General features: G+C 36.7%; 1 protein-coding gene across 10 annotated transcripts in view; it reads right to left on the reverse strand.

Moving 5' to 3' along the window:
• kcnip4a (potassium voltage-gated channel interacting protein 4a) overlaps positions 1–17,436 on the reverse strand; it is a 147,949-nt gene that overhangs the window by 18,431 nt on the left and 112,082 nt on the right. Inside the window, exon 1 of one of the 10 annotated variants that reach the window (XM_043244498.1) lies at positions 15,759–16,931. The exons of the other annotated variants lie outside the window; for them this stretch is intronic. Coding sequence (XP_043100433.1) covers positions 15,759–15,858 — 100 coding nt within the window. The 5' untranslated portion in view covers positions 15,859–16,931. Of the gene's footprint in view, positions 1–15,758; positions 16,932–17,436 lie in introns of those variants that run through there. 10 annotated transcript variants of the gene reach the window in all.

The following is a 17,436-nucleotide window of genomic DNA, read 5'->3' on the forward strand; positions in this document are numbered from 1 at the left end:
TTTTTCTCACAGTTGCGAGTTTAAATCTTTTCACAATTAATAACTGGGAATTATAGATGGAAAAGGTATCGTTCTGACATTTTCTTCACATTTTTAGCAGCACATTATTATTACTTACAATTGTTAGTTCGAAAAAAAAAGTAAAAATTGTAATTTTGCATCTTGCTATTCTGACTTTGTAGCACAACTGCTTTATATTATAGTTTATGTCACATAATTTTGACATCATAACTTGCAGCTGTAGAAATGTAAAGTGAAAACATGCAACCGGAAGAAAATATAATTTATATTAATTTAAATTCTGTACAATAAAGTTTAACAAAAGTACCTCATGGTCTAATAATCAATTAGAAACTCTCTGTAATCTTACTTCATGGCATTTTTTCTCCTGAAGGACTAAACACACTTACCATTGCACTACTGATAATGAGTGTGGCCTTCGCCTCAACACACATACGCTTATGAAGCAAAACTGAACATCCTGTGAGGATCTGCTGAGGCGATCTCGAGGGCCACAGATGCTTCTTCTCAGCATCATGAAGGCTAAACACAAGCTGCTTAATCAGTAAAGCAGCAGCCGTTTACAGAGTTTGTAATAATAAATGAGATCTGGGTAGTAAACATAGCAAATATATAATAAAAAGTCAAATCAAGTTTGGACTAAAAAGCTTTCCATCTAAATATTTATGCATAAAAAATTTGTAGATTAATAGATAATTGTAGATAATGTTTTGTAGCTTTGTACTGATATATATATATATATATATATATATATATATATATATATATATATATATATATATATATATATATATAAACATTTTTAGGATGTAAATTGTTAAGCTTGAATATTTTTGTTAGTTGTTTTCTTAATTTCAGCATTTATTTACGCATTATTAAAATCAAAGGCTGTGTTAAAATTATTTAATGCACTGTGAGCTAACACGAACAACAACGATTGTATTCCTATTATCTAGCATTAACAAAGATGAATAAATACTGTGAGAAATGCAATGTTCATTCACTAATGTTAACAAATGACGCCTTATTGTAAAGTGTTACCAATAAATTTACATCATTTTACATTTGTTAAAATGTAAAGGTAATGAAGGAAAAGTGTCCAAAATGTAAAATTCAAGGTTTCAAGGCAAAGCTGGAATCTCCAGACCAATTGTGCTGGCTTTCTAGGCTTGTTTTGTTTTGGTCCATTCTTTTGACTGGTGGAGTACCTCAAACTATTTGATGGCCATTATCTGTGCTGACTTACAGTATGAATCAACAGGAGTTATTTCAAAGAAAGAGGACCTTGATACACAGCAAGAAAAGAATTGAGGAGAAAGCAGCTCTTCTGGCAGATGGGGTGAGATCATTAGTCTGGGTGGAGACCAAGAGGGTTGCTTTGGTAGTCATGGGTACTTTAACTCAAGAGTTCAGTCGAAACTAAAGACCCACCTTAAGCAGGTTTTTTTACACGATACTATACTGCACGGTTCTCCTATGATGAGATATACAGTATATTTAGTGTTCTTGTCCTGATGCATGAACATATCAGATTTAGCATGCACATAACAACTGAAATGATGTCTCAGGTCTTATTCGTAAAGTCCCGGTGTTTTTTTTTTTCTGGACTCTTGATAATGCATTGGTTCAGATGAGTCTGGAGGAACTGTTAAACATGCCATGCAGGGAAAAAGACCAAATTGCACCAGAGGCATCCCATAATATCGAGTTTAGTTAGCTAACAAAAATGCAACATTAACATTAGCTAACATAAGGTACAGCGTGACAATGCATTCATCTTTGAATCAATGTTAAAGTGAGATTATTAATACACAAGGATGCTTCATGCCTGATATCATTCCATCAATGCAAGAACGGTCATGATGTATTTTTGCCATTATCGGGAAAAATCTTGCTGAGATCAACAAAGCTCTAATATGCACAGCGGGTGACAGTGGGCTTGTGTCTGTGTGTGTCTGTATATATATATATATATATATATATATATATATATCAGACGTCAGATTTATATCTATCCAATAACATGCCTTCAAGTCATTTCACATAGAAATCCTGAAGAATCTCTGGAGTGCAACAAAAGTTTCAGCTCATGATTAACGCAGAAAACATGTTCACAGTCCCATGAATCAATGCAAGATGTCTATGAGGGGCATTTCGATAACTCTATGACATTTATAAACATTAAAGTTTATAACATTTAATGCATGACATTGTATTAATGCATACATTTTTTAATGAAAAATACAGTAAAAATAATGTGAAATATTTTTATTTTAAGCTGTTTTATATATTTCAGTTTATTGCTATGTGTAATTTATTGCTATGATCAAAGCTGCATTTTCAGCATTACCCCAGTCTCCACTGATACTTCAGAAAAAAAAAAAAATTATATGCTGATTTGCTGCTCAATTATTATCAATTACTGTTTTTCAGTTTCAACAAAGTATTAAGAAGCACTGTTTTGGTTTTCAAACTTCATTCGAAGGTATCCTTGTTACGGTGTGATTAAACGTAAAGTACTGAGAAATATTAATTCAGAACATGCATTAACTATATGGTTAGGGTCTGGCATGTTACTTACATATCATCATGCATCATTTATTGTTATTATAATAGTTAGTGCATGTAACATATGTAAAATCATGTGACACTGAAGACTGGAGTAACGATGCTGAAAATTCAACTTTGCATCACAGGAACAAATTTAATCTTGCAATATATTACATTTTAAAATGCAATAATATTTCACGATATTATCTTTTCTATTATTTTTTTTTCTCTCAAACGTTTAATGGCTAGTTTATGTTACGCATTAAAAAACACTGGATTTTTCTAAATGATTAATAAATAAAACAGTAAAAAAGGAGACTAATATTCAATTTTAGCACACTCATGCATCCGTAAAGCATGGGGACATATGCAGTTTTGCTGCAGCGGGCACAGAGTCAAATCCCAAATGAAGCGAATGTTGAACTTCTTGAACTTCTGCTCACCATATGCTACAAAACGCCACTGCTTCACTTCAGAGAGATGAAGATTGATTATTGGCAGAAACGTGGAGCCACAAAGCTAATTCTGCTCAAGCACACGGTGATGCAGTTCACAAATTTCTACCCGTACTGTTATTACCACGCCAGCGAATTTTGCACGAAATAGGATCATAAGTGCTAACGTTAAACTCGACATCCTCAGAATAGACTTTTTCACTGCCGCTGATTACAGAGAATTGAATTCAATTAAATTTTATTGTAAAATGTATTCCGAAATTCTCGCTTTTACTGTCGTTGACTCTATCAGTTAATGTGTGGAAAAGTCTAAAATTGTATAACACTACATCAATTTTCTAAAAATATAGCACATGGTTCTGTATATGATGAGGTCTGGATAGTTTCATTGTTTCAACATTTTCCTCAGAGTCCAGTATGACTTTACAACTCGTTTTACGACTTCCTCTTTCCCGCTGCCACCCGTCACATTTCCTCAGTGTTTCTCCACATCTATAATGCATGCGGGCCTCGGTCCCGGACAAGCGCGCTTTTATGGAGGCCGGACACTTCACAGCTTTCCGTCCCTGTGAGAATCGATAGCTCACTGCTCTCCGGTCGGCTACCCAGACACGACCACCTGCTCGTGCCGTCAAAAAAACACCGCCTCGGAAACCGAGAGAAAACTGCTCGCTGCCCAAAGAGACCACAACTCAAGAAGGACAAGCACGCTTTCTAGAGCCGCAGATAAAGTAACACACCCAAGAGCTGCATTACACGCTGCTTCAATCAGTTTTATTACGGACATTGACAAGGTCAAAAGGTTATGGGCAACGCAAGCTCACACAAAGAGAGATATGAATGAAATGATCTGTCTTGAAGGTGTATTACTTACTAGAAATGGCTTCTGAAGTGGGAAGTGAAACACAGAAAGCGCTATTTAGGGTCAAAGCTGCACACTATAGTGGTCATTTTTGACCAAAAGCTTAACATTGGGTGACTCAAAATTCAAAACTGTTGAGGTATATTTTGGGTTAAATACAAGTTAAGCTTAAGAAATTAATTGACTTTTTATTTTCTTAAATAAATAAATGTCTTACAGATATTTTAAACTGTAGCATCATGATTTTCTGTAAAATGTTTTCTAAATGAAATATGTATGACCATTTATGACATTTTCACCCATTTTAAATTCTTATTATTCAATGAAAAGTTAAATTGGATTCATTATCATTAAATGAATTAGCTTGATCATGTTTACCAAGGGTGCCAATACTTTTGTTATATACATATACACACACAAACTCTTTTCTATATTAACTTTTTTGATGGTGATTTTATTTTTTGTGGTAACCAACATTATGCTTGTATTTCTTTGAGCTCTGCTGGAAACATTAGTGTCATGCTGTCAATTAGCACACTAAACAGGGACTTATTCATCGATCAGTTTGTAGAAACAGCACACAAGGCTCACAATGCAAGTCTATGTGACAAGCAGAAGTTTCCAGCTCATATTGTTGTTAATGCACTTATATTATTTGTTTCCATACAAAATTATGTGTTATTTGAGCTGTAAAGTTGCGCGTGTGATCATTTTAGCGGTGGGACTGCTGTTGTTGGATAAATCTCTGGTAATATAACACTGTAATAATTCCACTTTATGTACACGCTTTCCGGCATCCTTGTGTGTATTATGCAAAAGTTACAAGATATTAAGGTTTACAAGGTCATGATGAGACATTTTTATTTTATTATTTATATATATATATATATAGAGAGAGAGAGAGAGAGAGAGAGAGAGATTTTTTTTTTTTTTTTTTTTTTTAATAAATATGTTTTTTATTATTTCAGTTTTAGTTCAAGTACTAAATAAAATGAGAACAAAAGCAGGCTATTTTTATATATATTTAGATTTTTTTTAATTATAGTTAACTGCATTAATTAACATGAACTATGAATGAAAAGTGCTTCTGAAGCATTTATTTGAATCCTTAACCCGTTTATATTATGTAATGGATTTGAGCTCAATTTGAGTTAAAATAGATACTGTAACAAATATATTTCTTATAGTTAGTTAATGCATTAAAGTCACAATTAATGCATTACCTAACGTTAACTAATGGGACCTTATTTTAAAGCGGTCCCAAGTGATCAGCAACATTTATTTATAGTTTTGGAAATGAGTTAGCTATAATAACCCAACCGTTTATACAGATGACCATAAAAGCATAACATTTGTGTTTCCTTCTAAAGGCCATTATAATATTTGATTGGTTTTGGCAGGGCTGATGTAAAAACACTTCTCTCTCATCACATGCACCTGCTGAAGCTGACCGTTCGTAATGGACAGCCGGTGCAGATGTGCTATAATGAAGCACTCAGAAACACATCTGCTTCTGCTCAAAGATGGACTTGAATACATTTCTGCACATTTAGCAACACAAATGACATCAGACACCTTTAGCAGGTAATGGTGCAGAAAATGGCCAACGCGATCGTGATAGATGGTCAGCGACAGGGTGAGTTAAGGTTCAATTTCAGTGCTTCAATTCAGCCGGAACAAAAAGCATTTTATTTTTCTAAAATCTATTTAAAGCTGAAGTGTGTCATTTTTTTCTCGCTTTACCAATGTGCAGAATCAGCTATAAATTGAAGTTGATTTCCCGTCCCCAGTGACAACAAAAAAATATGGTGGCATTTATTAACATTAGTTAATGCATTAGCTAATATTAACAACCGATGACCGATACGTTTGTTACACTATTTACTAATCTTTGCTAATGTTAGTTATTGAAAATACAATAATTCATTGTTTCAGTTATTCACGCGACTGTAATAATGCATTAGTAATCGCTGAAACGTTCTTAGTGGACGATCAAAATGAAGCGCAACCAAAAAACCATCACTGCGACTTTTCATCTCACGCTTCTGAATTCAGAATTTTCTCAGAATTGAGATTTTTAATCTTGCAATTCTAAAAAAAAGGCCTAATCGTGAGATTCTGACTCAGAAGAAAAAAGTCATAATTTTTCAATAAAAAGTCACAGTTACCCTTTTGTTTTGCTCTGGGCCTTCCATAATTTCATGTCGTAGAATAAAACATGAAAATATCTTGAGTGTATGTTGACCACGGACATTTTTATCAGGCATTTAACCAAAAATGCTAAAATACTAACTTTCTTTTCCAGATTTGACCTATCAAAAGCCAGGGTTTAGGATGACACTGCTTTTTTAACCAATCATTGTTTTCGCGATTCCGTTTTTAAAGAGATTTTTTTTTTCACCTGATACCAGTAAAAGGTTTATGTAACGTGTCCAAAGATGACATTTTCCTGTACGTAGACAGCTAACAGCTGGATTCATGCTTATATTAGAAGGTCAGTCTTCTTGACAACTTAGAGAAATGCATACAGAACGCATAAGGCACATCCTGAGCTTAGTCTGTTGCAGAATGAAGGGAGATTTAAAGGGACAGTAGATCCAAAAATAACAATTCCATTTACTCCCTCAAGTCTGTGTGCCTTTCTTTCTCCTATGAGAAGTATTTTAACAAATGCATGTATGTTTGCTTTGTAATCCGTACAAATGGAAGTCAATGGTCACCAAAATGACAAAATCCTTTGACAGTTTTCACTCAGAAACTGCAAGCAAGTTCCACAAATAATTACAAAGAACTGCAATTAAGCACAATGAATTAAACATGAATATTAGAAGTAGTACAACTGAACCGAAGTAGTGTTTTCTTGCAAATGTACCCTCACGATCTTCTAATGGCGATCTTTACAATGTAAATGAAAAAACAAAAGACGTATAATGACAGAAACCACTTCAGTTGACATCCCTAATATCTTTAGCGTATATTTTCCGAATCCATTATCCTGCTTGTTAGATGGATATCCAGCCGTTCTGTTTTCTTATTTTGCGCACGGTAATATTGCGGGGAAATAGCTGTCCCTTTTCATCTGAAATGGCACTAACTATTAACGTCAACACCTATTTCCGAGGTGTTCCTTCTCTATTATAGGTCACCGCTGTGAGCCGTGTGTTTAGATGCTAATACAATGAAGCGCTAAGCCTCGAGTATCTCCTTTGTCCGCTTTCCAGCCAGAAACGTCGACTCGAGCTTCAACACCAACCGACCCCGACACCACAATTCCCATCAACCCCGCATCGCTCGCTCGCCTTTCGGTTTCGATGCAATCAGTTCGGACTTCATTGATACTATTCGGCGCTCCGGATCCACGGTTTCGCGTCGTCTCTCTGCATTTTTGCAGGTGTAACGAGAAAGCCGTCAAACGGAGCATCTGCGCCATGCCGTATATTTAGCGTAAACTTTAAAATTGGGTTCCTGTGAAGTAAACCCACCCTCTCTACATTCACATTCAGGGTTTTTACGAAAGGCTTTTCGGATGAGAAAGTTGAAAGAGCAAACGCTAATGAAGCGCAGATGGCCAGAAGACACAAAGGACAGGTCTTTCTTCCCTGCAGCTTTCCTAAAAGAGAGTCGGGACAAAACAACCGTGAAAAGGTCCTGAATGACTTTCATTATCATTTGGTCGACGACATGAAAAGGAGACGTGAAACGAGGGCCTTTTTTTGAAAAATAATAACAAAGGCTTTTCGTGCATGTGCAGAAAGCCAAACACAAATGCGCCCAGCCATGCCCGAGTCATTTCTGGTGATTTTACTTGAAGAGTTCAGCTGGAAGATAGATATTATTTCCCAAGCAATTCTTCGCCATCATGTGCTTAGACGGAGGCATTCTGACGCATGCCATTCTGCTGTAATACGCGGCTCTTTCTGCCATTACTCGGTCTGCTTTTCTCTGAGAGCTGTCTGAGAGACTTTCTTTTGTAACGGAACAAGCCCGGTGAAGGACCAGCTACCCGCTGCTCCACAGAAAATGAGCCCGGCTAAGCTAAACTCTTGAAGAAGAGGCTTGGTATATTTAAGAGTCATTTTAGTTCAACGCTACACTCTAAAACTGTAGCTGTCTATTAGGAATTACAACTGATTTCAACACAGGATCAATGCAATACTCAAGAATACGACATATAGCCTTGTAACAAAAGTACAGTTACAAAAAGTACGCAAAAATGTTAAAGTACAAGTTGTAGTTTTAAAAATGAGACAATCCTGTTTTAAAGCACACTGTTATAATGTGACTATTATAAAGGTGTATAAGGTACCAGACTTTAACCACAGAGCATATATTTTACAGTGTAATAAACTTTATAAATGTGTAATTACAATATATTAAAATACATGACATATGTTTTAATAGAACTGATATTAAAGTATATTTTAGTTTATTATAATACATGATTAGTTTATTATAATGCATACATAAAAGTACAATAAGGCTAATGAAGCAGGTTTTGCTTAATTATGTATTTATGGTATTTCATTATTAATTAAATGTAAAATAAATATTACAATTTAATTAAAAATAGTAGAATTTGTTCTTTTTAGTTGTAATACACACCTATATATATATATATATATATATATATATATATATATATATATATATATATATAAATATATATGTCAACATTTGTGGATCAAAACTTTTATCAAAGTTGTCCTAAACCTAAACCCAAATTGCATTCTTGTTTGATGAACTTTTTTGATCCATTTCAAATGTTGACTACAATGTGTTTGTGTGTGTGTGTGTGTGTGTATATATATATATATATACATACATATATAAGCAAATTAAAAATGTCGAGTCACTGTAGCTTTTTTCTTCCAGCTCTTTATTTTACGCTTGTCCTGTGACATTAATTAAAGAATATAATGTTTAAAGCGATATTTTGTTACCCCGAATGAAAGCGTATTGATTTATTAAAGCAGATAATTAGCCTTGCAATTGGCCCCGCAGTTAGAGCCAGTCCCCTGATAACCGAGGGGCCGCCAACGCTATTTCCCCATCCAGCTCCACATACCAGTGAACATGCTTTAATTAAAGAGTCTGCTCTCTTGGTGCCGCTTCAAGTGTGACAATATGATTTATGCGCTCCTCGCCGTAAAAAAATTCTGATAAGCAATTATGAAGGAAAAGGTTATTTTGTGTACGTTCCGGCCGGAAACAATTGTTCGGAATCGCGTCGAGTCGGGGAGCAGATGAATGAGGTGCACTTTACTATCGGATCGATCTCTTTGTCTGCGATCAAATACATTATCAGCTTGTCTTTGCGCCGCGGATAGTCGCTTGTAGCCCATCTATCATTTAAGATAGGACGTGTGAAGCTGGTGACACCCCATTTAATGAAGCTGCCGCTAACAAGACGGGGTCAGCGCTTTCGAGCTTCACCCCAAGCTGCTCAAATTTACCTGGGATAAAATTAAGACGCGCCGTTCCTCTGCTGCTTCAAACGGAGACGCGAGAAGTTGAGTACGAGCAAGCAAAGCAAACAAGCGAGCTGGAGAACGATAAGCACATTGAAGGAAAAAAAACATGAATAACTGCGAGCTCATAAATATCGGAGGCTGCGCGTCTTCCTGTTATGAATAATCATACAGCACGCCGGTGCTGGATTAGTCGGCATAATTTTTCTGCGTTTGGTTCATTAATTAAAGTCATGAAATGCTGATGGTGGATATTTGCCTGCATTGTTTTGATGAAAAATAATGAATTACGGGCGGAAAGCCTGGCGTCTGTAATCGTCCGCGCGCGCCGCTTCGTCTTCAAAGCTGTGAAGTGAAAACGGGATTTAAGACAAAATGCATGAGAAGCAGTATCAGTGATTGCTCAGACTTTTAACAAAGCATCCCACATCATAGGAGTTTGCTACAAAATAATGAATTATTAACTAAATGCGAGGTTTGGACATATCGACCGAATCTACAAAAGACAAAAAAAACCTTAAAATTGTAAGCAAAGGAATTTTATCACAAATATAAACCTTCGTTTCTCAAAAGGCATTTATACCAATGTGATTTTACTGCAAAAGTAATTTTTTATATAATAGTTTAGTTTAATAGTTTTTATATTAAAACAGTTTCTATAATATATGTGCGTACGGTGTGTATTTATTATGAAAACACACACACGCAGAGCATTTTTCTTAATATTGTAATTGTTATATGTACTAGATACTAGATCAGTTCGAGTACTTAGAAGCGAGATGTCATGAAATGCTCCTGTTTCCAGTTCTGTGGTCTCTCCTGACAGGTCTGAGACGTCTCAAGATGATGAAAGGAGAGAAAAGGTCAGGCCTCTGTGTACAGAGTCAGTTCTCATCCTACAGGTGCCGGCTTCTTCTGTCTGCATTCATCTTTCTGTCTATTTTTCAGCTTTCTCAACGTTTCACAAACGTAAATTATTTCAAACGAAACTGATTTCATTACATGAAAATAACCGATAATTTTGGTGAGCGCTTAGCACCGAAAATGCACCACAACGCGGAGATGAATGCCTCGATTTTATGCATTCATATTCAAATTAAGCCTGCATTTGACTTCTTGCCATTTCCTTTTAGCTAGTTTCCAGGCTTAGAAGCTAAACTTTAACCAAGTGTGAAGTACAGCTTAGCACAGCTTAAAGGAACAGCTCATCCAAAAATTAAGGCTCGGTCCTCCTCAGGCCATCCAAGATGTTGTTGAGTTTATTTCTTCATCGGTCCACTAACGGATGCTCTGCAGTGAATGGGTGCCGTCGGAATGAGAGTCCAAACAGCTGATAAAAACATCACAGTAGCGATCCAAGCAAAAGTACCATTGCACTTGTGTACTTCATCTTTAAAGCATCGTCTCCTGCCAAAATATAAAGTCCGTAAAGCATAATGTTACTTCCTCCAGTAAAAAATATCATTAGTTTTTGCTTCTAAACAGTGCTTAATCTGGGCATATTTCTCTCCTGATTCAGACAAAAAAAAAATTTTCACCAGAGATATTCAACATTATGAACAGAGGACTCGTATCATTGATTTATAGTTATAAATTAGGGATCGTGTGTATTATTGTGACGTTTTTTATCAGCTGTCTCATTCTGACGGCACCCATTCACCGCAGAGCAACTGTTTTTTACATACAACTCAACTCATATGTTGAATATTACAACAAACACTTTACATGAGTAATGCATGAATGCATTTATATCTCTTTTTCACACACATCATTAATTGCTCCACTCTTTCGTTACTTCATTAGACAGCTCTGCCGCAGAGACGGAGATTCGTTGCGAAAAGCAATTAAGTGTCTGTTGGTAAGTGTGTCACATGAACAAAGGCCGTCAAATGCGCCCTTGTTTTCACGGCTATAGTATTCGAGCAGGTTAATAAGCTTATGTTTCCGGCTGAACATGTTATTCTTGCATGTGCTCTGCTGATAACGGTTACACACAGGTGGGTTCTGGCCCACATTCACACGCTTTCAGATATTCGCGGGACGTGAGGACATACCGGGACCGAACAGGCTCTACGGCTTTCGTTTGGCACATGTCCGCTGCATTGTTTACTTGTTACGGCTCGTGCCAGAACACATTTGTCACCAGCATGATGAATTTTAATAAAATCAATGCATTAAATATTAAACTGACATTACGGCAAGCCCTTAGGAGCCTTAAATTCAAAACTTGACATGTCTTGGCTGAACTGCAACCTCGTAACCTGAGGCGCAAGTCGGGTTTTGGTCATGACTCGAGATCTGACTGACTTGGAAAACATTTTGGAGTATATGTGCTGAATCAGAGCCGGCACTGGGATCAGAGGCCACCGAATCGTGCAAGAAACTAAATGTGAAGCAAGAACTCAGATCGCAGACTTTTAAAGCAACAGCAAACAGAACATCATCACAACGCGCTGGGTCTTGATTAGGACGTTTAAAAAGTGTTCGGTTTGAGCGTCTGCCACAACAGATAAAGGCGTCTATGTTCACAGCAAACACGAGCAAACTGTTCAACGCTCAAACTCTGGGAACACAAGCGCTAAACCTTCATAACCTTCTGCTTTTATCTAGCTCTCAAGAGACGGAGGGCGAAACAGAGATGAAGCACACGCTGAAGTTTGAGAGTTCAGAGATATTTGAGGAACGCTGCACTTTTATTTGACTTCTGCTGTCTGCGGGAGAGCAAATCTCAATCGGAGGGCTGCCAGTCAAGATTGTGAGGTGTATGACTAAAAGTATGGGTATCTTGCTTCAGTTATGTGTGTGCACTACTGTTTTTTAACATTTTATGAAAGCGGTATTTAGCTAAATGAATGAATATATTTCAATAATGTAATTTTTTAATTTTTGATTACTATTTAGCAATTAAAAAAAGAAAGAAAGAAAATACACAAAAAAGGTAAAATTGCAAATATATCTATAAATATAAATATAAATATATATATATATATATATATATATATATATATATATATATATATATATATATATATATTAAATAAAGACTTTTTGCTAGTACACAGTTACAAAGGGGACATGTTTTCCATTATTATTTCAAAGTAGAGTTTTGCCAAATAAATAAAATATTTTATTAATAAATAAATGAAAAACGTATGTTTTGCTAGACTTTGATTACTGTGTGGAATAAACAAAAAACAATAAATGAATAACATATGCATAATTTTTAAATAATTTTAATTAAAAACATTATTTTAATTACAAATGTAAACTTCATAAAATTCATAAAAAAAAAAAAAAATTATAGCTATTTTTTTTGCTAGTCTTCGATTACTGAAGGGGTACAGACGTAAACGTTTCAATAAATAAATGAATTAAAAAACATTATTTTGATTACCGAGTGGGCTAGATAAATGTTTAAAAATGAAGAAATAAACGCATACAGAATAAATACACGAATTGGTTCATTTTTCACACGAACCTGACAGTTTGTTATCACAGATCCTTATCCCTCTGAACTTAATTTCGTCCCCAGACCTCTCTTATCAGCCTTTAAATCTCAAACAAAGACATGTCAAAGACAAAGGCCACAAGTGAGCGTGCTGCAATGTTCTCTGTGTTAATGGCTGGCGCCGCTGTTAATTTGACACGGGATCTTTATGAGTCACTCTCATGAAGTGTGTGTGTGGGCACCTGTGAGCGCAGGTCAACCGGACAGCATTTATCTTCACCGACACGCTGATTAGATGCGACCTCTTGTCGTCTGTGCTATTGTTTCACGGCGCTAATAGCCTTAATGTTCAAACGAGCCCCGAATATGGGCTCAGTGACACCCGTGAGCTCATAACTGCAACATTTACTGAGACTAGCTGTCTGCGATTGGGGTCAATGCAAATATCATCTGTGTCACAGAGGCGAGGAAGTTCGTCTTCCGGACTAAGCGGAAGGAAAAGACGCCGGCATTTGGAGTGGCATTAGATAGACGGTGTGATAAAATCCTAAAACGCTATGACATTTCATAAACGAAAAGTAGCACTACGGTAATAAGATCCATTGTTCGGCCGACATCCTATTAGCTCTAACACTGACAGTAAATGAGCCATTGAAATGAACCCACTCGGAAAAACACAACCTGGAAAATGAAGCGTTTTGAAAGCAAACCGGGTCTGGCTGGACGGAGTCTGCGCTCGCAGAGGAGCATTTAATCACCCAAGCAAGAGAGAGTAATGATCTCTGGCCTCTGATCTGATGTCTGAAGACTCCCATAGTAATGGACCGGCGTGATATCATAGTGTGAAGGATGACTCCGTAGAGCGCTTTCATCAGGATGAGCACGAAAATAGTGTCTTCATTTCAAACTAGCGTTTTAAAGCAACGAGCGTTCTCCAAAACGCGCTTGTCCGCGATGAAAAGCGATACAGACTTACTTTGCATGCGTAAAATGCAATAACAGTCCACCGAGATGACTTAAAAAATGCATAAATGCTATTCTTTTGCAATTTTACAGTTCATCTTGGGCAACTAAATAATAATAAATAAATAAATAAATACACATAAACAAATGTGTGCATGCTACTCTGCATGTGTTTTCCTTCAAATATTTAACCAAATAAAATAAAAAAAATCTAAAATATTTTTACTTTTACAAATTTTTCTTAAAGAAAAGACATAAAAAAATAAAATAATAATAATTAAAAATGTAATTATTTTAATACTTTGTATTTTTTTAATAAAGTTTAAATACAGATATTTAAATCAAAATAAAACATTTCACAATTGTTTTTTACATGAATAAACGTGAATAAACAACCAAGATTTTGCTAGTCCTTGATTACTGTTCTTCCCACAGCAGTTTCTAAGCTCTTTGCAAAAGATTCTTGCCCGCTGAAATGTCAGAAAGTGCTAAAAACCTACAGCACATATAAATGTCACAAACGGTCATGATACTGAGAGACCAGAAGTAATAAAGTTCTCATGCTATCCATCTGGCATGATTCAAAAAGCACCTGGCCATTCAAAAAACACTGCATTCCTTCTGCCATCTTTGCATGAAAGTAATAAGATCGTAAAAAAGAGACGATTACAATGCAATCATTTGTTTTCTGTAAGTGAAATGAACAGCTTGCTATACGTTGCATAAGAAAATGTGATTTTAGATACACTGTATGTCGGTATCTTTATTATGCACGCGCTACATTTCATTTACATTATACATTTCGGTTTTAATCACAATATTGGATAAAATTTTGCAATTTTTGGGACATATCATCCATGCCAACAGAAAGCGTCCCTACGTTTCTTCTGGCTTCATGTTTTATCTTCAGTGGAACACAAAAGCAGCTACGCTACATTATAAGTCCTCTTTGAAGATTTTCAGATTGTGCACTTTTCAATTTCCTGTTTTGCTGAAGTGTATACTCGTTTTTTTCTCCTTCGGTGAACAGGTTTGCTTAGAAGCGCTCTCTCTCTTGCACCGTACGAGACGTTGATGTATGATGGAGGCAGTGTTTTACGGGAAAATGCATGTAGTAAATGATGACTTTATATAGGGAAACACTAACCCACTATCCTAAGCGTTCACTGCACGCTGAAAAAAACACGCTGGTTCCTGTGAAGGAAATATTTTCTCATGAAAGTCTTATGACGAATCGCTTGTGCTCCGTATTTGTAAGCCATTTTGTATCGAAGCAATGTGCTCAACTGCAAGTTTTCACGGGGAAAATTAATATTATTGAAAAATACTAAGCGTGAGAACTTATTGAGCAGGTCAGCTTTTAATCAGACATTAAACATATAATACATTATATTATATTTTTAGTTTTTAGTAAACTGTTGAATGAGTGATTATTCGCTAACACTTTACAATAAAACCCGATCAACATTAATCGATAATAAGCAGTTCGTTGCAACGTTTATGAATATTTGTGTACAGCAGTCAATAAAAATTGAACTTTTTATTTTTAGCTCGTTAGCTCAAATCAGTTAAATTACGCTAGCAGAAACTTTCTGATGACAAATAACTTTTGATTGCGCATAGTGAATTACATGAACGTTACGCATGCTTTATCAGTGTATTTATTAGCTCATCCCATCTAATAATGTTAACAAACCTTCCAACCTCCCGATCGATCTGCCTTTTCTTTGACTTTAAGCTTTTACTTAAAACAGAGTCTCTCCAAAAAACGCATGACCGTCCGTCTCTTAAAACCCTCACGGGGCTCCCGACAGCTCCACACAAACACTTCACCAATCGCCCCGTTTCTACCGCATCCCCAATCCTCTCACCCGCTCTTACCTTCCGCGTCCGCCCTATTCCCAACCTCCGAACAATTGCTTTACACATCCGTCCAGACGCCAGAAAGCCCCCTCCACCCCCACGAAAACCCTGGAAGCCAACTCTCTCACCCTCAGAGAAGCTGATGAGCCCCAGCAGGTGAAGCAGCTTGAGCGAAGCGCACACGATCACCACGATGCCGAGCGTCTGCAGACCCTCCGTCTCCCACATGGTGCTCACGGCGACCCCCAGCTCCTGCTCCTGCTCATGCCACCTGTCCGGCTCTCCTAACCCCGCGCCGAACACCTCCTCGCTCCGGTTTGCTCCCGCCGCCGCCGCCGCCGCCGCCGGCGAGCACCGGCCGGGCAGCCCGAGGCACCCACGTGGCGCTGCGCTCCAGTCCCGCTGCAAATCCAGCCTGGGAGGCTGAGCTTCTCCGCTCGGGGTGGAAGAGTTGTGAGGGATGCGAGTGTAAGTTTGCGATGTGAGGAGAGGAGGAGAGTGAGACGCAGAGAGAGAGAGAGAGGTGAGGGGAGGGAGGGAAAGGAAATGAAGAGACCGGTGCGAAATTATAGAGAAAAAGTGTGAAGGAAAAGTAATATTCAGGCGCTTTCTCTTCCTGCCCTCATTTCCTTCGCTTAAAACCAGTTTAATCTAATTCCCACCTAATTTGCACCACTGATACAGACCGGCGCGTCACGTGACCTGTACTTTGGCACAACATGCCGTTTAAAGTAGAGCAAAAATCAATGCGTAATGAACCCATCCTTTAAACGCTTTGACCGTGCATTTATTTGCACGGCGTCTATACTCTAGGAGACCCGCGGCTTCGATCGCACGATTGAAGGGGAAAGTCAATAAACGGATAAAGCGCACTGGCTAAATGAGCCTTAAAGGGACAGCTCGTATTAAAACTCTGCAATTGTTCAGTGGCCCCTCACGGATCCGCGTAGCGGTTATTGGCTTCGTTATGCTTTTTTTTTTTTTTCCCACAGGTTTAGCAGGGTTTGGGTCGAGGACATAAACACAATTTTTGCCAAAATATTTAGATCACCTCTCAAAATAATAACATTGGCCATTTGCAATCTATATTTCAATCGTCAAACAGCGCAACAAAATGTTGCAGAAACGTTTAAAGCGTAATATAGGTAAAACATTGATTTTTAAATATCAAATTTGGTCATCTCTGTATTATTCATGTGTAGTTTACACCATCTACTCCTGTACAAAATATATATATATCAGCAATAATGCGTTTACTGAACTTCACCTTTTATGTCTGCATTTTACTACATTACTCCTGCTAAATGTTTTTTTTTTTGTTTAATCTGCATCATTCATATTCATTCATTTATTCCATTATAATCATATATTATTTAACCAGTTTTATTATTCCATTGAATCATATTTAATAACCATTACAGCCATTTATATACTTATTTAATTGAATTATTAGTAGATTATTCATGTGTATTATATTCTATCGCATAAATATGACCACATTTCCTCCATTTTAGCCTCACTTTGCCCGTACATTTCTTCATATCTGTATTTTATGTCATATTTTATTTAAATCGTATTTATTTATTCATACATTTTTTGTATTACTCTACGTTCTTAAAAGTGCTTTATAAATAAAGTTGAGCTGAGTATAGCATATTAGTTATTAACATGATAAGATATTGTATTTTTCATCGTTGTTTAGTCTCATGGCCGTATGGTTTCGAGGGCTGGTTGTCTTTATGAATAAGAGATGCAAGGGGATGTTTATGGAAACCCAGGTTTTACGGGATGCTGTTTTGAAGCAGT

The sequence above is a fragment of the Puntigrus tetrazona genome, chromosome 7 (assembly GCF_018831695.1).
Source record: "Puntigrus tetrazona isolate hp1 chromosome 7, ASM1883169v1, whole genome shotgun sequence".
Lineage (NCBI taxonomy): Eukaryota > Metazoa > Chordata > Actinopteri > Cypriniformes > Cyprinidae > Puntigrus > Puntigrus tetrazona.